This window comes from Euleptes europaea, chromosome 20, assembly GCF_029931775.1.
Source record: "Euleptes europaea isolate rEulEur1 chromosome 20, rEulEur1.hap1, whole genome shotgun sequence".
In the NCBI taxonomy this organism is placed as follows: domain Eukaryota; kingdom Metazoa; phylum Chordata; class Lepidosauria; order Squamata; family Sphaerodactylidae; genus Euleptes; species Euleptes europaea.
The window spans coordinates 20,610,249-20,633,477 of NC_079331.1; the positions used below are offsets into that span (position 1 = coordinate 20,610,249).

The window sequence follows — 23,229 nt, forward strand, 5'->3', positions numbered from 1 at the left end:
CATATGACCGCTTCAAAGAGGCACGCACACCGCCTCTCACACACACACAAGAGGGAATGCCTCTTCTAAGATGGGATCCTGACATGATGACTCGTGTCAGCCTTCCCTAAAATTGAAGTAAGCTTTGTTCTTTGGAAGTATGTTATTCATACATGCTAATTTATGCTGAGGGGTGTGGCATGGTATGCTACAGCCCAGTCTATATGCTTCTGTATTTGTTTGGCTGTTAGCCATATTTTAATAAGAGCAAAGCTATAGCCCAATCTTGTCAGATTTCAGAAGCTAAGCAGAGTCGATACTTGGACAACCCTCCATCTGGGGAGAGAGCACCCCATCTTTTCCAGTGCTCCCAGGTTATCTTGAATTCTTAACCATTCCAAACTTTCGAATATTTTTTTCTTGCCCAGACATAATGCCTTACCCCTCAACAAGTTATCTGGCAAACTCTTAGATAGGCCAATCGAACAGAGTCTGCCTGTGCGGAAAGGCAAAGAAGAACAAGAGTTGGTTTTTATATACTGACTTTCTCTCCCATTTAAGGCAGAATCAAACCGGCTTACAATCACCTTCCCCTCCCCACAACAGACACCCTGTGAGGTAGGTGGGGCTGAGAGAGCTCTAAGAGAACTGTGACTAGCACAAGGTCACCCAGCCAGCTTCGTGTGTAGGAGTGGGAAAACGAATTCAGTTCACCAGACTAGCCTTCGCTGCTCACGTGGAGGAGTGGGGAATCAAACCCGGTTCTCCAGATCAGAGTCCACTGCTCCAAACCACCGCTCTTAACCACTACACCACGCTGCACCACAGACACACTTACCCATTTTTTATTCAGTTGTGATTTATATTCTTCTATAAGATCTTCTTTTATTACTCCACTGATCTCACACTTTCCTGTATGTTCTCACTACTATCATTTAAGCTACCTGGTAAAGATAAGGCTGTTGCTCTATCTATAGTTTATTATTTAACGGCCACTTTGAAAATATGGCAAAAGTTATAAACAAGTTACGCCTAAATGCTTATTCGCAAACAGGCACTCTTTTTGCACTGTAACTGGATACTTGGATGGGGGACCACGAAGGACAACTCTGCAGAGCAAGGCAGTGGCAAACCACCTCTGCTCGCGTTCCAATGTGTGTGTGTGTGTACCACGTCATCAGAAAGAGAAAGGCAACCTCTCAGTACAGCAAAGAGCAAGGGAAGGCAGCATAATATAGCCTCATCTCAGAAGCTAAGCAAGGTCAGTACTTGGATGGGAGACCACCAAGGAAGGCTCTGCAGAGGAAAGTGATGGCAAACCACCTCAGTTTCTCCCTTGCCTTGAAAGCCCCTTGCTGGAGTCACCAGAAGCTGGAAGCTAAGCAAGGTAGCTACTCGTATGGGAGACCACCAAGGCTCTGCAGAGGAAAGCAATGGCAAACCACCTCTGCTTCTCCCTTGCCTTTAAAGCATTAGGAAGAATTTTCTAACAGAGTGGTTTCTCAGTAAAACAGGCATCCTCGGGAGGTGGTAAGCTCTCCTTCCCTGGAGGTTTTTAAGCAGAGGCTAGATGGCCATCTGTCAGAAATGCTGATTCTATGACATTAGGGAGATCATGAGAGGGAGGGCATCTTGGCCATCTTCTGGGCATGGAATAGTGATCACTGGGGGTGTGGGAGGGAGGCAGTTGTGAATTTCCTGCATTGTACAGGGGATTGGACTAGATGACCCTGCTGGTCCCTTCCAACTCTATGATTCTATGACTCTATGACACAGCCAGTCTCTCTTTGCTCAGATGGTAACCTGGGGGGGGGGGGAGAGAGGAAGGGGAGGCCAACGTTGGTGAAGAATGGTTGCTGTCCTCAACCACCGGCCTGGCGGAACATTTCGGCCTTACAGGCCCAGCGGAACTGCATGAGGTCCCACAGGGCCCTACTCTCCTCAGAGAGGGTGTTCCACCAGGCTGGGGCCAGGGCTTTTGAGGCCCTGGTCGAGGACAGCCGGATGCTCCTTGGGCCGGGGACCACTAGTAGATTGGTGTCTGCAAAGCTATCAAGCTTAGTATGGTCTAATCTGGCTGGCAAACAAAATAACATAGACCACAGTGACTGGTAAACTAATGATGTATAAGGACACCAATTATGTATGCATCGCCTCCCATGTGATCCTTTTAACTGCAGGTACCGGGGATTGAACCGGGGACCTTCTGCAAGCAACGAACCACAACCCCCTTCTATTATAAAGCAATTTAAACACAAGAAGCTGCCTTATGCCAAGTCAGCCCTTGGTCCACCAAGGTCAGTATGGTCTCCTCGGAACAGCAGCTGCTGCTGGACCCGGGACCTTCTGTATGCCAAGGAGATGGTCTACCATAGGAAACAATAAAACGCTAACCCATCGAAGCCCATGGACTTCTATGGCCCTAAAAGGCTGCAACTGTTTAGGATTGCGGTGCAAAGGAATTGCTCCAGAGGAGTTGCCCTGTTAGCCTGTTGCAGCCAACAAATAAACAAGAGCCTCCGGGTAGCGTGCAGACTTTGCAAGTGTTGTATCTCAATGTTGTAGACCAGAGCCAGCGTGTACCCCGGGGGGCTTGCTCCAAAGGGGGCTCACGGCCCCTTCCTCACAGCACCTGCAGAAGAAGCAAGCCCCCCAAACCCCATGGTGGAATAAACGTTGTTTGCCATTTAAGATGCCCCGGGACTTCTTCATTTCGCAACACCCCTCTAGGATTCCAGGGCACACAAAATAACTGGAGCAAAGAATTTGGTTAAGTCTTGAAGGAGCCCAAAGGTGTCCAATAAATAACTGTATGGGGGGGGGGTGTCCAGGGGAACATTGAAAAGTCAAGCTAGCCACCCTTCCCTAGCATGGGGGGGTACCCCCACCCACCATTATTTAGAGCCCCTCAGTGGTTTAAAAACAACAACATCACACAAGCCCTCCACCTTTATATTTCTTTACTTTATACTATATGAAATGCAGTAACCCCACCTTTATACTTCTTAGGGCTCCACAGCCCCCCAACTAAAGCAGCCCACCCCCAAATAAAGCAGTCATAGCCCACCCCCCAAATAAAGCAGCCACAGCCCCCCAACTAAGACAACCATAGCCCAGCCCCAACTAAAGCAGCCACAGCCCCCCAACTAAAGCAGCCACAGCCCACACACCCCAAATAAAACAACCAAAGGAATGCCTTCAGGGGAGGGGAGGGGAGGGGAGGGGATCCCTCCTGCCCCTCCCTTCACGCCCCCCTTCTCACCAGTCCTTCCTCGGTCGGGGGGGCACCAGAGAAAGGGGGAGGCTAGACAGCTCCCCTCCTCCCCACCACCTCGGTGGAACCTTCCCAACCGCCGCTTCCTCGTCTGGCGGCACGCTGGCCACGCCCCCTCCCGCTTGCCCCCCCCGCATGGGCGGGAACGAAGGGCCAAACCGCCAATCGCCGAGCACAGCTCGCACCCCACGTGACGGAGAACGAGGGCCGCCATGACTACCGAGGCGGAAGAAGAGGGTTGCCTCGTCTGGGTCATATGGCCTCTTCGTCCGCGCCTGCTAGCCGAGCGAGAGAAAGGCGTGGGAAGGGAAAGAAAGTCTCGGCAGGGCCTGAGACGAGAGTTTCCAGTCCTCAGCGTTTCGGAGGGAGTTGTAGTAAAAATAACCCGGGGGCTGGTAGTGGCCCTTTAAAGGCTTACGAAAACTGTATGGAAACCTAAATTTTCATGGATTATAATTTCTCTGTGGGTATATATATTTTTGCTGTCACGTGGCAGATAATTGCTCTCTGTGTGTGAAAATATACCTAGAGACTATATGTGTGCGTGCGTGTATATATATAAATTCACGGTTTATAATTTCTCTGTGTATATTTTTGCTGTTGCAGATAATTTCTCTCTGTTAAAATATACAGAGACAATATATATATGTATTTTCATGGTTTATAATTTCTCTCTGTATGTATATATTTTTCATGTCAAGTTGCAGCTGAGTTATGGCGAGCCCGTAGGGTTTTCAAGGCAAAAGACGTTCAGAGGTGGTTTACCATTGCCTGTCTCCACATTCCAACCTTGGTATTCCATGGAGGTCTCCCATCCAAATGCTAGCCAGGGTCAGGGCTGAGAGTGTATAACTGACCCAAGGGCACCCAGCAAAATTCCATGGTGCAAGTCCAACACCTTAACCACTACACCAAAATTAGACACACATATAGACATACACATGGTCAAGGCCTATTATGGAAAACCACCAAAATAATTTACAATACTAGTAAGTAGCAAAATTAGGAAAACTGCTTTTGTGAATAGTCTCTGCGCTTTCCTTGTTAACATTTGCATCTTACATAGTAACATCCCCTGGCTTCCTGCGTGTGTGGGTTTTTATCTGTTTCCTGCCGAGCTACAACTTTGTAATAAAGCCATCCTGTCAGTAGGTTTCCTGTATGGTGAGACCCATATTTCTCCTTTGTCATCTTTGTTCACAGTAACATCCAAAAAATTAATGCTATGCATATGCCTTTTAGGTTCAAAATGTATATGAGGATTCACACTATTCATCATATCAGAAAATAAATCAAAATTACACTTTTTGTCAATTAACATAATCAGATCATCCACAAATCTACCGTAATACAAGACATGTTTAAAAATATCATTTGTAAACAAATTCTGCCACTCAAAATTGATCATATAAATGTTAGCCACAGATGGTGCTACCGCTGAGCCCATGGCTACCCCTTTAACTTGCCTATACAAGTTTTGTTTAAATCTGAAGTAGTTATTTTCAAAAAGGAGGTCCAGAAGGTCCATTAAGAAATGCGTAGGTGGATTTTTGTCAACGCAGCATTTTAGCCATCTTCTATGATGGTCCTGACCTCATTTAGGGGTACATTTGTATACAGCGAAATCACATCAAATGTGGCCAAAATCACGTCTGCAGGAACTACTTTCCCTTCTATTTGTTGGATGAAATTACCTGTGTCAAGTATAAAAGATGGTGTATCTATAGCATATTTATGTAAATGATGTTCAAGGTATTTTGAAATAGGGTCTAGTATGCCATTAATTCCGGAGATTATAGGTTCCAGGTGGTGGATTTATGGCCTTATGTATTTTGGGCAACACAAAAGACGGGCATTTTTGGATATTTATTGTACAAAAAATCTGCTTCCTTCTTGGAGATATAACCAAGTGATAAAGCTTCAAAGATAACTGTTTTTACAATGTTTAGTACAGTTCTCATAGGGTCTCGCAATATTTCCTTGTAGAATTGTGATTGGCTAAATTGTCTTAAGCATTCTTTGTCGTAATCTTGCACACTTGCAATTCCTGCCCTTATCTGCGGGCTTAATGACAATAGAATCATTTTGTGCCAATTTGCCTTAACACTATTTTTTCTGGATTACTAAGATCAGTGTACCTCTTTTATATACCAATATACCCGGGGTCACGTAAAAATTTCTCGAGCCAAAAGGGATCGCAAGTGGAAAAAGTTTAAGAAGCCCTGGTATAGACCATAGTCCCTGATAATTTTTCATACAACTGCTGAACTGCACTGAAATTGCATTATTCAACGTGCTTGCTTTCAGACATGGTTAGGCCTCTAATTTGTTAATTGCTCCAATTGTCGTTCATCAGAAAAGATGAACAGTTAGCCAGATATTTAGGTTGTTGTGTTTATGTGTATACATGCCATCAGTGCTCGAGTCCCCATAATTTCATTGCAGTGACTGCAACGTTATGCTACTAACAGTGCAATCCTAAACAGACTGTAATTCTATTTAGGATAGAGTTGCCAACCTTCGGGTAGCGACTGGAAATCTCCAAGGATTACAACTGATCTCCAGGCAATAGAGATCTCTTCATCTGGAGAAAATGGCCGCTTTGGAAGGTGGACTCTATGGCATAATACCCCATTGAGCCCCCCCTCCCCAACCCCCTCCTCAGGCTTTACCCCCAAAATCTCCAGGTTTGTCCCAATCCGGAGTTGGCAACCCTAATTTAGGATTGCACTGTAAAGAGAATTACACTGCTCTAAGCCCATTGACTTCAATGAATTTAGAAGGATGTAATTCTGTTTAGGATTGCAATATTACTCAGAGACAGCTTTTTTCTGGAAATGACCTTTTGGATTCTGTAAAAATGCCATTGCTTTAACTGAAACTCACAACTGTTTTACACACCAGATGTGATTTTTCTTTCTTCACTCTGACCCCTAGATTCTTGCTGCCACCCAAAGGAGAAGGCTGGTATAAGCTTTGTGTGAACATTAACAAACATAAATGACTTTTACTCTAGCTAAGATCTAGAGTAAATTAACAGGGCTTTGGTTCTTGTAGGTTATCCGGGCTGTGTAACCGTGGTCTTGGTATTTTCTTTCCTGACGTTTCGCCAGCAGCTGTGGCAGGCATCTTCAGAGGAGTAACACTGAGGGACAGTGTCTCTCAGTGTCAAGTGTGTAGGAAGAGTAATATATAGTCATAAAGGGGTTGGGATGAGCTGAATCATTGTCCTGCAAAAAGTATCATTTGTCCTGTAAGTATCAAGATAATGTGCTAATGAGGGTGTGGTATGTTAATATGGAACCATTGTATCCTGAAGTGATCTGTTATGTGTGAAATCCAAAGCTAATCTGCATGGCTATTGTTGACTGTAGTCTTTGTTAGTCTGGAGGTTTTCAGGACAGGAAGCCTTTATTATATTTTGTATATTTTTTAATTTTGAGATTGTGCCACAAGGAAAAGGCTGAGTATACTTTTTAAATTTTAAATACATATTTGCAAAACCATGAGCTGATAGGGTAATGCTGCAATACTAAGGTAAAGTTGCCAGCTCCAGCATGGGAAATCCCTAGAGATTTGGGTTGGTGCCATAGAGTGGGGTCCACCCTCCAAAGCTGCCATTTCCTTAGGGTTGCCAGCCTGCAGGTGGTTAAATCTCAATAAATCACAACGTGTGCTGAGAAAACACTGGTTAAAGGGAAAAACAGCACCAGCTCCAATTAACAATAATCAAACTGAATTTTATAATGATTACTCAAAAATAATTCAGTATTGGTGTACTATTCTGTACATTTGTCAATGATATAATCAAAACAGTCACAACCAAGGTGTCACAGGTTACCCCACCAATGAAAAATAAAAGTATTGAAATGAAATAGAGTCCAAAATGTACAATTCGAGTTCAAATCAAAGTCCAATACTGAGTCCTCTTGAGAGAAAATGAACTGGTTCCGGGAAGATCCAGAAACAATCTGGTATGAAACTTGCAATAATAACAGTGTTCATCAAGGTCCAAAGTCCAACAAATCCAAGACAACACCTCCGGATTTGAATGTGTTTCGCCCGGAAAGAGCTTCTTCAGTTGATTCATCAATTTTCATAAGGGTATAATGACCTCAACTTCTTCAGTTGATTAATCAATTTTCATAAGGGTACAACGACCTCTGTAATAAATAAATATATCCAACAGAACCATATTGTATCCAAATTCCAATTAAGAAAATTATTATTAATAAAGAACCACATATATATACATACCAATGACCAGCGGCCCCACGGGCTCTCCTAGCTTAATGCTGGTAGTGTTGGCTCAAAAGTAAACACTAATTATAGACAGAAACCAGCTGAAACTAATTGCAGAGGCAAGCGGAGAAGGAAAGAGCAGGAATGAGAACTAGTGAGTCTTAAAGAGATGCCTTATAGGAAACAACTTAGATCAAATTCATTGTTTAGACCTGCGGGAGAGAGAGTTTTGAATAAATATATAAACTGCATTTCACGTCTATGGAGAATCTTTGTTATGTCCTCCAGGGTCTTAGAGCGTATCCTTGCTTTATGCTCCCCAATACGCAATTTTAATTGGCGGCTTGTTGACCCAATGTAAATTAAAAAACAGGGGCAAGTGACCGCATAGATAACATTGTTAGACAGGCAATTAGTAAATTGTCGCAAGGTGTATTTAAAATTGGTGCCTGTTGCACTGACTTCCTTAATGGGAAGGCTCTGGGGACAGAATACACATGTTCCGCATTTGTAATGTCCCGGGGCTCCGCTCACAGCCCACTTCCTTGAGAAGGGCCACTCTGACACAGACCTGCGTTTTTTTGCATTATGGCAATATAGACCACGTAGGTTTCAACAAGAGGACATACCAAAGATTCTCCATACAATATGGTTCTGTTGGATATATTTATTTATTACAGAGGTCGTTGTACCCTTATGAAAATTGATTAATCAACTGAAGAAGTTGAGGTCGTTATACCCTTATGAAAATTGATTAATCAACTGAAGAAGCTCTTTCCAGGCGAAACACACTCAAATCCGGAGGTGTTGTCTTGGATTTGTTGGACTTTGGACCTTGATGAACACTGTTATTATTGCAAGTTTCATACCAGATTGTTTCTGGATCTTCCCGGAACCAGTTCATTTTCTCTCAAGAGGACTCAGTATTGGACTTTGATTTGAACTCGAATTGTACATTTTGGACTCTATTTCATTTAAATACTTTTATTTTTCATTGGTGGGGTAACCTGTGACACCTTGGTTGTGACTGTTTTGATTATATCATTGACAAATGTACAGAATAGTACACCAATACTGAATTATTTTTGAGTAATCATTATAAAATTCAGTTTGATTATTGTTAATTGGAGCTGGTGCTGTTTTTCCCTTTAGCCTGCAGGTGGTGGCTGGAGATCTCCAGGTGACAGAGATCAGATCACCTGGAGAAAATGGCCACTTTGAAAGGTGAACTGTATGGCATTATACCCCATTGATATCCCTCCCCTCCTCCACCCTCCTCAGGCTCCACCCCAAAAATCTCCAGGTATTTCCCAACCTGGATCTGGCAGCCCTACATTTCCTCCAAGGAAATATAATCTGGAAATCAGCTGTATTAATTCCTGGAGACCTCTGGACACCACCTGGAGAATGGCAACCATACCCAATGTCTTCAATGGGACTTACTTCCTAGAAAGTGTGTTTAGGGTAACAGTTTAGTAATATCTATACTGCTAATTTATTATCATTATTAATAATTGTAGTTTTAATAATAATAATAGATTATATTTTTAACAACAAACAAAAAGACTACATCACCCAGCAGGCGAGCGCCCTAATTTACAAATCCCATAATGCACTCTTCCAACGGGCGTCTCTTAAGTAGCCAATCAAATCTCGACGCTTTGCCTCAATGACGCGCCGCAAAGGTCGCGTCAGCTCCGTACGCTACCGACCTCCCCCCTTCCTCGGTCTCTTTGGACTACCCGTCCCGAGATGCGGCGCGCGCGATGCTTCGCCCGCCACTGTGCTCAGTCCTCGCGCGATGCACCCTGGGGGCTGTAGTTCGCCGCTTCCTTAGGACGCGCAGGGGCCCCTGTGACGCCACAGAGGCGTCGAACGCCAGGGAGGTGACTGGCGGCGGGGCCGGGAAGAAAGGCCGGAGCGGAGGCTGTTGACTCGCGGCTCTGGAGAGGAAGGGCGGCCATCCGCCATGGCGGCCTGTAACACCTGCGCCGCGGCCGCGCGGCTGCTTGGCTCCTCGCTGCCTTCGGCTCGCAGAGGTAACGGCCGGGGTGAGGGTGGGGGGTAGCGCACCTCTCCAGTCAGGACAAGGCCAGGCCACGCCCTCTGGCCGTCACTGGGCCGTGGCCACGCCCCTTAAGCCCCCCATATGCAGACATGGCCTCGCTCATCCCCCCCGCCCTTCTTTCTGTTGTGGGCCGCGATCCTGAACTCTGAGAAGTCTTTGGGGAGGGGGTCGGTAGGCAAAAAAGAAAGAAAAAATCCACCCCCCAAAAAATCTCCAACTTCAGTATGCAGTTTTTACGTGCAAACTGGCATCCTCTTGCCATACATCAGCCCTGCAAAGTAGGCCAGTCGTGCGCGTCTCGTTTTCGTTTGTCAATTTGCACATGGGAGTGTTTTTTTGGAGGGTGCTGCTGCTTCTCTTACTGTAAAGGGCCCAGAGTGGTTTATAGAAAGTCCCCTGCTGTGCAACCTTTTAAACAAGTGCAACAAACAGTGACAACGCAAACATATACAGGCTGATAGATCACGATGGGTAGCCATGTTAGTCTGTCAATATCAGTAGAAAAGAGCCAGAGTCCAGTAGCACCTTAAAGAGGAACAACATTTCTGGCAGGGTATGAGCTTCCATGGTTACTAGTCAAAATGGATGCTAGTCATGATGCATACCTATTCTCTCCAGGATCGGAGGAGCAGGCCTGTTGTATGAGGTGCTGTGGAACACAGGCAGGATAATGCTGCTGCAGTCCTCTTGCTTGTGGGCTTCCCAGAGGCACCTGGTTGGCCCCTGTGTGAACAGACTGCTGGACTTGATGGACCTTGGTCTGATCCAGCAGGGCTTTTCTTATGTTCTTATGAAGGGGGGGTACCTGATTAATTGAGTGCTGGCTCACAAATTTCATTGGTGCTGCCGGACTCGAATTGTGTTCTGCTACTACAGAGTAACGCAGCCACATGCTTGAAACTTCATATGGGCTGTTCTTAGTCCACTGAGCCGCCTATAGCAGGCCTCAGCTTGGAGTGGCTTATGGGGCTTCTCTCTCCCCTTCTCCATATTATCCTCACAACAACCCTGTGGGTTGCCAACCTTCAGGTGTGGCTGGAGATCTCCCGCTGTTACAACTGATCTTCAGGCAATAGAAATCAGTTCCCCTGGAGAAAATGGTCGCTTTGGCCATTGGACTCTTTGACATTGAAGCCCCTTCCCAAACACCACCCTGCTCAGGCTCCACCTCCAAAATCTCCAGGCGTTTCCCAACCCGGAGCTGGCAACCCTACTGTGGAGCTGACGAAGGGCTAGGGTTGCCAGGTCCCTCTTTGCCACTGGTGGGAGGTTTTTGGGGTGGGTGGTGTAGTGGTTAAGAGCGGTGGTTTGGAGCAGTGGACTCTGATCTGGAGAACCGGGTTGGTTTCCCCACTCCTACACACTAAGCAAGCTGGGTCACCTTGGGCTAGTCATACTCTCTCAGCCACACCTAACTCACAGGGTGTCTGTTGTAGGAAGGGGAAGGGAAGTGTAATTCGCTTTGAGACTTTTTAAAAGTAGAGAAAGTCGGCATATAAAAACCAACTCTTCTTCTTCTATTATGCTGTAGGTACTTGTTTTGAATTTTAAGCTGCCTTGAATATAATGTTGGAAGGAAAGCCTATAAGTGCAGTAAATAAATATAGTCTCTATATGGCCGATGGGAAAATGAGATTCAGAGTGGTTTGCATTGAGGCTTGGACAGTGGACCTTGCAGATCCCAGCTCTCCCCCTTTTGTATTTATTAGTTTGCTTATTGATTGATTGATTTATATACCCACTCTTCTCCCAAGCATCTCAGGACCCTTAGGGGCTATGTGATACCAGCACCAATTTATTTGCTTTATTTATAGACAGCCTTTGTAAACCTTAACAGGGTGATGCAGATCATTCTTTGTTGGTGTTGACAATTTATGGCTGTTAAGCTATCTATAAATAATGACGATTCTTTGGCTCGGAATCTGACCTAATGCATGTGAAATACTTAGAAGACTTGAAGTTGCTATGCAAACAGCTGCAAGCAACAGATTAATTTTTATTAATTTGCCCTTTGGGTAAATCTGTGTATTTATCAAGCTCTCCCCCCTTTGCCAGTATCTACTTTGCACGCAGAAAGTCCACATCTCCAGGTTAAAGGATCAGATAGTGTGTGATGGGAAAGAACTCCACATAAAACCCTGGAAAGCTGCTACTATCAGATTACAGACTTTGATGGACTGAGAGACTAATTCAGTAGAAGGCAACTTCATGTGTGCAAGATATGTGCCAAAAGTTGGCCTAGGAGAGTTTCCTGGGCCCCAGGGTTTATTATATGGGCCTGTAGTGTTTGCCATTTCAAGGTGTGGAAGGGTACATGGTTACATTTGCAATTTAGGAACAAATTGATGACCAGTGTGGTGTAGTGATTATATTGTAATTATTGTTGGAAGCTGCCCCGAGTCCAGCCTGGCAGGGAATGGGCGGGGTATAAATCAGATCACTCAATAAGTGTTGGATGAGGATCTAGGTGCCCTAGATTCAAATCTCCACTCAGGCCCAGAAGCTCAATAGACTACTCTCATCTTCACTTATCTCAGAAGGTGGTGGTTGAAAAAATAAAATGGAAGAGGGGAGAATGATTTTGTAAACTGCTTTGGGTCCCCACAGGGGAGAAAAGCAGGGTATAAATCAAGCTGTTGCTGATTATTAAAAATATGTTGCCTTAGCTTTCATATAATCATAGAGTTGGAAGGGACCACCAAGGTCATCTAGTTCAACCCCCTGCACAATGCAGGAAATTCACAACCACCTCCCCCACACACCCCTAACGACCGCTACTCCATGCCCAGAAGATGGCCAAGATGCCCTCCCTCTCATGACCTGCCTAAGGTCATAGAATCAGCATTGCTGACAGATGGCCATCTAGCCTCTGCCTAAAAACCTCCACGGAAGGAGTGCTCACCACCTCCTGAGGAAGCCTGTTCCACTGAGGAACCGCTCTGTTAGAAAATTCTTCCTAATGTTTAAAACAAATCCTTCGCTTTTGATTCTCAGCTCGTCGATTCAAGTGTGCTCTCTCTCATGAAGCGACTAAACATGTAGTTGAGTAATCAGCCGGTTGAAAAGATTAAAAGTTGCAGCCTTCGGTATTTTCATTGTTGGCTTTTGTTTTCCTTCTGCACCCTCCCCCTTTTCTCTTCCTCCTCCTCTCAACTATTGCCTGGATGAAGTTTCTATCCCGAATGCTTCTACAAAAGAATCTGTAAACGTGCTTCCTGGGGTGGAGTGGGGGGAGCTTTGTAATATTGAGTTGCTTCATATAGGCCAGGGGTTGTGTTCAGTAGAGCAATGTTTCCAGGCCCACGTCATGGCGCCTCAGAAAGCATTGCGTAAGCTTTTTCGACCCTTGGTGCGGGCGTACGGTTGTATGGGTCTTGGGCTCACGATGGGAGGCGGTGGCTTCTGCCAGTGATACCTGGAGGTCAGAGTGACCTGTGGAGCTTGACTGGCCCTGACACAGAACATCTCAAAGAGAGGCTTTGAAAGAAAAAGAGCACAGACTTCTGAGTAAAAAAACGTTGCTGGCAAACTTGGATCAGCCATAGCTAACCACAAACGGGTAATGCTTCATCCATTTTCAGATGATGATATGCAGGGTGAGTATCCCTTATCTGGACATCTGATATCTGGACTGATCCGAAAACTGAACCTTTTGAGCCAACATGCAGGCGTTACTAACAGGCCCTCAGCAGCGCCATTGTTGGGGAGGGGCCGTGGCTCAGTGGTAGGGCATCTGCTTGGCATGCAGAAAGTCCAAGGTTCAATCCCCGGCATCTCCAGTTAAAGGGTCTAGGCAAGTAGGTGATGTGAAAGATCGCTACCTGAGACCCTGGAGAGGCGCTGCCGGTCTGAGTAGACAATACTGACTTTGATGGACCAAGGGTCTGATTCAGTATAAGGCAGCTTCATGTGTTCATGTACACAAGATTATTTAAAATATTGTTTAAAATTACATTCAGTCTATGTATATAAAGTATATATAAAACATAAATGAACTTTGTGTATAGACTTGGGCCTTGTCCCCAAGATATCTCATGATGTATATGCAAAAATTCCAAAATATACTGAAATATGGAAAGATCCAAAATATGGACCACTTCTGGTCCCAAGCAGTCCAGATAAGGGATACTTAACCTGTACCGTGCTGGGACAGAGACATCCTTCCACAACCCTGACTGCTCTCCATTTATAGGTAGAGTTAATCATTGCTCTCATTTGGCCATACCCTGCCTTCAAAAATCACTTCCTTACTTAGAAGGTAATTCACAGTGGGTAGCTGTGTTAGTCTGTCTGCAGTAGTAGAAAAGGGCAGTAGTAGAAAAAGATATCTTCAGATATCTGAAGAAGTGAGCTGTGGCTCACGAAAGCTCATACCCTACCAGAAAATATTTTTGTTAGTCTTTAAGGTGCTACTGGACTCTTGCCCTTTTCTACTATTGCTTAGAAGGGTTCTCGCTCCTGCTCCCTTCTTCCAATTTCCACCACCGGCACAGTGATCCACCGTATAAGAACATCAGAAGACCCTTCAAGATCAGACCAGTGGTCCGTCTACTCCAACATCCTGTCACAGCAATCTCCGCAGATACTCTGGAGGGCCAACAACAGGGTGTAGAGGCCGAGACCTTCCACTGATGTTGCCTCCTGGCGCTGATATTCAGAGGTTGACAGCCTCTGAACATGGAAGTTCCCTTTCATCACCATGGCTAGTAGCCACTGATGGCCCTGTCCTTCATGAATCTGTCTACCGTATATACTCGTGTATAAGCCGAGTTTTTCAGCCCAAAAAAAGGGCTGAAAAAGCCGAACTCGGCTTATACACGGGTCAATACGGTAGGAGGGGGGAGGAGGGAGGAGGGAGGGAGGAACTTACCGCTCGCAGCCTCCCGGGAGCCTTTCTCCTGCCGGCAGGGGCCTGGAGGGGCCGGCAGGAGGTTCCTGCCGGCAGCTCCGCCGCCGCCCGGGAGCCTTTCTTCTACCGGCAGGGACCTTCCTGGGCCGGCAGGAGGCCCCTGCCGGCCGCTCTGCCGCCGCCCAGGCGGCAGGGAGCCTTTCTTCTGCCGGCAGGGACCTTCCTGGGCCGGCAGGAGGCCCCTGCCGGCTGCGCCACCACCACCCACGCGCCCAAGCGCCTTCCTCCGGCCGGCAGGGGCCTGGAAAGGCCTCCTGCCGGCCCAGGAAGGCCACGCCGCCGATTCGCCGCGTCTCCCGGTAAGTAGGGGGTTCAGGGGCTCTTCCCCCTCCCCCCCCTGGATGGCACTGGGGTTGGGGTGGGGCGGGAGGGCCTGGGAGGCCGGCGGGAGGGCGACCTGGGGCAGGGGCCCTGCGCTCTAAAATGGCGGCCGCCATTTTAGAGCGCAGCATTGCCGGTAAAGGGAATTTCTTATTGACCCTCGGCTTATACGCGGGTCAATAAGAAATTCCCTTTTCTGGCCTCAAATTTGGGGGGTCGGCTTATACTCGGGTCGGCTTATACCCGAGTATATACGGTAATCTGTTGTGGGGAGAGGAAGGGAAGGCGATTGTAAGCAGGTTTGATTCTCCTTAAAAAGGTAGAGAAAATCGGCATATAAAAACCAACTCTTCTAAGGTGCTACTGTAGTCGAATCTGACGTTGAGTGGCTTTTGTCTTATATTAGGATTCAAATACTGTGAGTTTCTGGTGTATTCCCTTGTTTATTTTCTTGCTGCAACCAAACACAGATAAAATATGGAATACTTTTATCAGGGAAGAGTCATCTTCATGACTGATGCCAGATACTATTTTGGAAATCCTTTTTTTTCCTAGGGGAGTCAAGGTTTTGACTTCAGGGTGTTGCATTTTCTCAGTGTCTTGTTCTGTGTTTTCTTTGGACCAGTCATCTGGAGTACCATCAAGATGAAAAGTGAGAACTTCGCCTTAAAATTGTCGTGAATGGCTAAGCTGTGTGTCAAAAATAATTATTTTAAAGGTTTAAAAGGTTTTAAATGTTTAAAATAATTATTACAGCAAATAGTGAAGTTCTTCTAATACGAGAAAAGGCGTTCTGGTGCATCAGAGAAATGTTTCATGGAACATCTTTTTAAAAGAGCATTTAGCGATTAACAATAGTAATATTTGAACATGTCTGCTTCTGTATTGTAATCATTATGAAGAAATTGTTTTGTCATAGTTCAGTGTGCTAGAAGTGCATGCAGAGTAAGTTTGCTTGCTCTGATTAAATGTTTAGTTTTGTCATATACATCTCTTGGATGCCTTTTTTGAGAGCCAGCATGGTGTAGCGGTTAAGAGCTGTGGACTCTAGTCTGGAGTACTGGGTTCGATTTCCCACTCCTCCACATGAAGCCTGCTGGGTGACCTTGGGCTAGTCACAGTGCTCTCTGAACTCTCTCTGCCCCACAAGGTGTCTGTTGGGGGGAGAGGAAGGGAAGGCGATTGTAAGCCAGTTTGAGTCCCTTAAAAGGGAGAGAGCGTCGGCATATAAAAACCAACTCTTGTTTTTTTGTTGAAAGGATTCTGCCCCAAAAGCGCAGTCACTCCTGTACGATTTGAAAAGCAAATCTCTTCAGGTCACTACTGCTTTTAGGAGAGCTCATTGGTAATTTTTGAATAAAGTGACATTTTCATCGCACTCTCTGCCCAAACTTCATCCTAAAGACAGTTGAAATTCTAGGATTTTTGTTCCAAAGTTGTATGACCAGATCCAGTAATGGGCTCTTTATGCAGAAGCTCCTCTGCGCATATAGAGCCCCCTGTCTTTAAATGGCATCATATTCACTTCAGTGGAAAGACCTAGTCCATTTTCCTCAGTACATATGAACCTTGAATCTCTTTGGAGATGATCCTTAGAGCTCTGGATCAGAGTTCCTCAGTGATGTCAATTCATCAGTGGAGGACATTTTTCATTATGTGTTATCATGTTCATTGTACAGTGAGCCTAGAGCCAAAATTTTGGATGGAATTTTGAAGGGAGTAATTTTTTGTTCAGAAATCAACTGATTTTCTTACTTTCTGACTCTGATTCACATGTCACCTTCAGAATGTCTCAATTTGCTATTGTGGCCAGGAAGATCAGAGTTCTTGAAGCTATTAAGAAAAATCATGTATAGGAAAGCAAATGAGTATGACCTTTGTTTTAATAGAGATAGTGTATTAAACAGTTTTTATCCGGGTAGTGTATATTGATGCCATTTTATCCTTTTTAGATACCATTTTTGTTTTTTTTGTACATATGTAAGGATGTTTTGTAATGTCCTGTGGCTAAACAAATAAATGAATTCATTCAGTGATGTCAAGTCGCTGCAATACTGTTGCATGGTCACATTTTGGATCAGCGTGACAGCATCGGCCCCCAGTGTGAGAGATCCCCCTCTCTGAGTTTGCTTCTCCAAATCAGTTGCTCAGACGTTGATACAGAAACAATCGATTTATTGAAGCCTTCAGGAGATGAGACAGGCACAGGTAGAAAGTTGCAAGTGAGGGGCTATACGGGTTTACAGAATATATTGACTCCAGGGCACTGGGGCACTGGGGTTCACACTTATTGTTATGGGAAGTTACAAGCTTGGCATAATACAAAACATCAGACAGATCCCAGGAAGTCTGGGCGGCTATCACACTTCCAAGGCCGCATCGGCCTGAGGGAGTACTGGCAGGAAGAACAGCGGGGGGGGGGGGAAGATACATGGGCCATCAGGCCTGGCGCCTGAGACCAGAAGGTGTGAACTGCTTTTACGAGTTCACTGATAACACAGCAGGTGATGGAAAGCAGAGACACAAAGACAGAGACCCTCACATTCTGCCCCCCTTAAGGCCCCCCCCCGGGGTCCCCGAGAGGACGAGGCTTATCGGGATAAGCAAGGTGGAATTCCCGGACTAAGCGAGGAGCCGCCATGTGGGGTGCGGCCACCCATTCGTCATGAGCGGAGCCAAGGTTTTTCCAGCGAACAAAGTAAAACAGTTTCCCTTTCTTCCATTTGGAGTCTAAAACCTTGGATATTTCCAAATGGGTGTCCCCTCCTACTACGGTAGGAATCTCGTGTGCGGGAGGGGGGTGGAACTGGGGGGCTGCCACATAGGGTTTGAGGAGGCTTATATGAAAGACTGGATGGACTCCTTTCAGAGTTTTTGGGAGGTCCAGTTCCACAGTAACCTCGTTGATTACTCTGGTAATGGGGAAAGGTCCCACATAACGGTCGCTCAGTTTTTTGCAGGGGCGAAGAGAGCGGAGGTTTTTGGTGGACAGATAGACTTGCTCCCCCACCTTGAGTTCCCATCCCGGAGACCGGTGTTTGTCTGCTTGTTCCTTGTACTTGCTTTTTGCCCTTTCCAGATTTTTGAGCAACCATGGCCAGGTGGATTTAACCACCTGAATCCACTCCTGAAGGTCAGGGGTAGACTGGAGCTCTGGCGAGACGGGGGCAGAACCGAAAGGGCCGAAATCCGTCCCGTATATAACTTGGAAGGGACTAAAGCCGGTAGAGGAATGAGGCGCATTGTTATACGCATATTCGGCAAATGGCAGCAGGTCGACCCAGTCGTCCTGGTGGAAATTTACATAGCAACGCAAATAACATTCTACCACCGCATTTACTCGTTCTGTTTGACCATCCGTTTGGGGGTGATAGGCGGAAGAAAGGCCCTGCTCTTCCACTCCCATTAACTTTAGGAAGGCCCGCCAGAATTTGGCAACAAACTGGACCCCCCGGTCGGAGAGGACCTTCCTCGGGATCGAGTGTAGCCTGAGGACGTGTGTGATGAACAGTTTAGCTAAGCCCTGGGCTGAAGGAAGGCCTGCACATGGAACGAAGTGAACCTGTTTGGAAAAGAGGTCTGTGATAACCCAAAGAACCGTTTTTCCCCGACTCGGAGGTAGGTCGGTGATAAAATCCATGGCGATGACTTCCCAGGGACGGGAGGGGCTCTCAAGCGGTTTGAGAAGCCCTGGGGGTTTTCCCATCCGTTTCTTGGCTGTGGCGCAGGTGGGGCAGCTGCGCACATACAACTCTACATCAGATCTCATACCGGGCCACCAGAATTGTCTTCGAACCAGGTGAAGCGTTTTTATGAAACCAAAATGACCCGCTAGCCTGGCACCATGTACAAGTCCCAATACTTCCTTGCGAAGAGAGGAGGGGACGTACAGTTTCCCCCCTTGCACCCACCAAGTGTTGGTACGTTCCAGACCAGTGGGGAGGAGATGATGCTCCTCCTCCTGCAAGGAGGCGTCCCGGAGTCGCTGTTGGAAGGCTTCCGGGATGCCTTTGAGTGTAGGGGGGGTCTCCGGTGGTCGGGCTTGGGACCGGGTGGTGACGGCTAAGCTAGGAACTTCCCCTCGCTGCTCGGGAGTGAACAGGGAGTCGACTGGGCGATCGAAATCGTTGCGATACTGGGGAAGTCGTGACAAAGCGTCGGCTAGGGCATTTTCTTTGCCAGGGACATGTCTGAGAGTGAACCGGAACTTAGCGAAAAATTGGGCCCACCGAACCTGTTTGGCATTGAGTTTTCTAGCCCCCTTGAGGGCCTCAAGATTCTTGTGATCGGTACACACTTCGAATGGCAGTTCGGCCCCTTCCAAGAAGTGTCGCCATATGGTAAGGGCATGTTTGACCGCTGCTGCCTCCTTCTCCCAAATGGCCCAGTTGATTTCAGACTGGGAAAACTTCTTGGAGAAGTAGGCGCATGGTCTCAACCGTCCCCCCTCATCCCTCTGCAATAGGGCCCCGCCCATGGCTACATCCGAGGCATCCACTTGCACCACAAAAGGCTTGGTGCAATCTGGGTGAGCCAAAACGGGTTCGGATGAAAAAAGTAGCTTCAAACGTTCAAAAGCTAGCTGGCACTGGGGGGACCATTGCAAACGGGCTGAGGGAAGCGCGGCGCTAGCCCCCTTGTCCTTGGTACGCAACAGGGCAGTGAGGGGAAGCGCAACTTGGGCAAAGTTAGGAATGAAGTTCCGGTAAAAATTGGCAAACCCCAAAAACTGCTGAAGTTGGCGGCGGGTAGTGGGGGGTTCCCAGTCCCGCACTGCCTGGACCTTGGCGGGGTCCATTTCCAACCCTTGGTGGGAGATCACATACCCCAGAAATGTAATGGAGGGTTGGTGGAATTCACATTTGGACACCTTAGCATACAGTTTGTGCTCCCGCAGCCGCTGGAGCACCTCTCGCACTAGGCGCACATGGTCTTCCATGGTTTCAGAGTAAATAAGGATGTCATCGAGAAATACCACCACCCCCCGAAACAGCAAATCATGCAAAACCTCATTAATTAATTGCATAAAGACACTCGGAGCCCCCGAAAGTCCGAACGGCATGACTAGGTACTCAAACATCCCAAAACAACTGGAAAAGGCCGTTTTGGGTTCGTCTCCTTCTTTGATGCGAATGCGGTGGTAGGCTTCTACCAAGTCCAGTTTGGTGAAGATTCGGCCCTCCTTTAATTGTGCTAGAAGGTCAGGAATAAGAGGGAGGGGGTAAGCATTAGACTGGGTGACTGCGTTCAGTCTGCGAAAGTCAATACACAGTCTTAAATCTCCCGTCTTTTTCTTTACAAAGAAAGCTGGGGCTGAATAAGGAGCCTTGGAGGGGCGTATGAAACCCCTCGCCAGATTGACATCCAGATAGTCTCGCAACACTGTCTTTTCACTAGGGCTCATGGGGTAAACCTTTCCCTTAGACAGTTTGCCTTCCCCTACAATCTCGATGGCACAGTCCGTTTCTCTGTGGGGAGGCAGTTCGTCGCACTCTCTAACATCAAAAACATCAGTAAATTGCGAGTACTCAGAGGGTAATTGAGGAGAGACTGGGGCGGGGGACCCTACCAGTGCGGCGGCTGGAGTCCTGAGTACCCGTTCCTTGTCATGCAACCCACAGGGGTTTTCGGGGAAGGAAAGCACCCGTTTAACCCAATCAATGGAGGGATTGTGCCCCCTTAACCAGTTCATCCCTAACACCACAGGGGTTACAATAGGGGCGATAGTGAAATACAACCGTTCCCAATGTTCCCCCACGGACATAATCACGGCTGCAGTTCTGTGGGTCACCGGGCCCCGTTTAAAGTCACTCCCGTCCATTTGGGAAAAACGGAGGGGTCCCGGAAGCCGCTTGCGCCGGACACCCAACTTCTTGGCAGTTTCCTCATTTATCATGGTGCGGGCACACCCCGAGTCGACCAACGCGGGGACCTCTAACGGGGGACCCCCTTTGGGTAGGGACAGATGGACACGCACAAATACATTGTCCTCTTGGGCGCTTACCATCGGTGGAGCTCCTTGCACAACGATAGGGACGGTCTGCTGCGGAGCCCCCTCTACAGCAGACCGACGGCGTTTTTTGCCGGCTGTTCCCACTCTTCCTCCTCGCTGGAAGAGGGGGACGGGGTAGTGGCCTCCGGGGAGCCGTCCGAATCAAAGACGGTATTTGTAATCCGGGACCCCGATGGGACCGTAGAGTCGGATGCCCCATCCTGGGGACGTGCGTGGAGAGCGGAGGGTGCGCCGGAGCGCCGGCTCAGTGGTCCACTTCTGCGGCGAGGCTGGCTGTCGGCGGCCGGTTTCGTCGGCTCGGCCTGGGTTTGGCGGGGAGGGGTCGGACGGCCTGAGCGAGAGGGGCATTGCGATGCAAAGTGACCCTTTCCCCCGCAGATCAGGCAGACGCCGGCCTCGAACCGCTTGCGGCGTTCCGCGGCCGAGAGGACCCCGCCACCCCCTTGCCGGAGTTCCCGGCCACGGTCACCCCGGGGCCTGGGGTCTCGCCCAATCCGTTGCTTGGACAAGTTCAGGAGTTGTTTGCGATTCTCGATGTCAGCAGCATGGCGAACCCAACCTTCCACATCCGGGGGGTTCCCTTGCATGAAGGCCCAATGTTGGAGGTCTGGGTTGAGACCCTCCCTGAAACATTGTACCAAGGTAGCCTCACTCCAGTCCAGAATTCGGCTAGCCAGTGACTGGAACTCACTTGCATACTGCGCCACCGACTTAGTCCCTTGGCGCAGTTGCATCAGGGAGGCTTTAGCCCGCTCACCTAGAGTCGGGTCCTCAAAACGGTTTCGGAGTGCTACCATGAACTCGTCCAGGGTTCGCAGCACCGGCGAGCGGAGTTCATACTGCAACACCATCCAGGCAGCCGCCTCCCCTTGCAGTAAGGAAGCCACGTACTGCACCCGGGACTCCTCAGAAACGAAGGTTCGGCCTTGTTCCCGCATAAAAATGTCTACTTGGACCATAAAAAAGGTCAACTGGTCTCCCGACCCGTCATACGTGACTTTCAGGTCCCGACGGGCCGGGGGGGCAGGGGTTGCGGGCGGAACTACTGGCGCCCCGTCTGGGGGAGCACCGGCTGGAGGTTGCAATTTCAGCGCATCTAGGGTCGTGGCCATCTCACCCATTACGCGTTGCATGATCTCCATCTGTTCCTGCATAGCCCGGCGGTCTTCCTGCCACTGCTTTCGTTCTTCCTCCATGAGGGCCTCTTTGCGGGCCGGGTCCCCTTCGAGTCCCGTGCTGGGGAAGGCCAACCGGCGATCCTTCGCCGCAGTCCGCGAGAGCGACCAGCCCTTGGGAGAGTCCAGCCAATAAGTGAGCCCCCGGGGACGTCCGTCCCGATCTTGGTCGGGGGCGCGACCCTTCGGTTTCTTTGGCTTGGCTCCCTCCTCTTTAGGGTCCGGCTTCTCCGGCTCGTCCGGTTCCTTGGGGGCATCGGGGTTAGGGGTGGTGTCCTCGTCGGCTGACATTCTGTCCAAAGCGGTACAGCTGCAGTCCGAGAGGCAAGGACTTGCAACTTAATGTGAGAGATCCCCCTCTCTGAGTTTGCTTCTCCAAATCAGTTGCTCAGACGTTGATACAGAAACAATCGATTTATTGAAGCCTTCAGGAGATGAGACAGGCACAGGTAGAAAGTTGCAAGTGAGGGGCTATACGGGTTTACAGAATATATTGACTCCAGGGCACTGGGGCACTGGGGTTCACACTTATTGTTATGGGAAGTTACAAGCTTGGCATAATACAAAACATCAGACAGATCCCAGGAAGTCTGGGCGGCTATCACACTTCCAAGGCCGCATCGGCCTGAGGGAGTACTGGCAGGAAGAACAGCGGGGGGGGGGGGAAGATACATGGGCCATCAGGCCTGGCGCCTGAGACCAGAAGGTGTGAACTGCTTTTACGAGTTCACTGATAACACAGCAGGTGATGGAAAGCAGAGACACAAAGACAGAGACCCTCACACCCAGCCTATATTTAAGGAGTGGGGCTGTGGATCGGTGGTAGAGCATCTGCTTGGCATGCGGAAGGTCCCAGGGTCAATCTCCGGCATCTCCAGTTAAAAGGGACCAGGCGGCAAGGAATGTCAATGGCCTCTGCCTGAGACCCCAGAGAGCCATAGCAACTCTAAATTGGACTTTACAGACCTTGATAGACCGAGAGTCTGTTTCAGAATAAGGCAGTTTCATGTGTTCATGTAGCAAGCCTTATAATGTGTTTGAAAATCTGCTAAAAGTCCAGCTACTTCGGTTTATCCCTTGATCATAAAAGCCATGATCCTCATGCAGAGAGGAAGCTGCATGCAGCAAGATCTTTTTTTCACTGATTGCTGTGCAGAAAGAAAATCCTCCAAATGGGCAGAAGTCACAGCATTCATGGAAATAAGGTACACTAGGATCTAAGCCCTGAATAAAAAGGCCATTTCTGGC

The 23,229-nt window shown here is 48.0% G+C and overlaps 2 protein-coding genes across 2 annotated transcripts in view; one reads left to right on the forward strand and one right to left on the reverse strand.

Moving 5' to 3' along the window:
* Positions 1–3,293, reverse strand: part of SPG21 (SPG21 abhydrolase domain containing, maspardin) — a 52,924-nt gene extending 49,631 nt beyond the window's left edge. The window contains exon 1 of the mRNA XM_056865705.1: positions 3,242–3,293. The gene's annotated coding sequence lies outside the window, so the exon portion shown is untranslated. The remainder of the gene's footprint in view (positions 1–3,241) is intronic.
* Positions 3,294–9,464: 6,171 nt separating this feature from the next.
* The window catches only part of CLPX (caseinolytic mitochondrial matrix peptidase chaperone subunit X), a 51,292-nt gene continuing 37,527 nt past the window's right edge, over positions 9,465–23,229 (forward strand). Inside the window, exon 1 of the mRNA XM_056866109.1 lies at positions 9,465–9,534. Within this exon, the coding sequence (XP_056722087.1) occupies positions 9,465–9,534 (70 nt within the window). The remainder of the gene's footprint in view (positions 9,535–23,229) is intronic.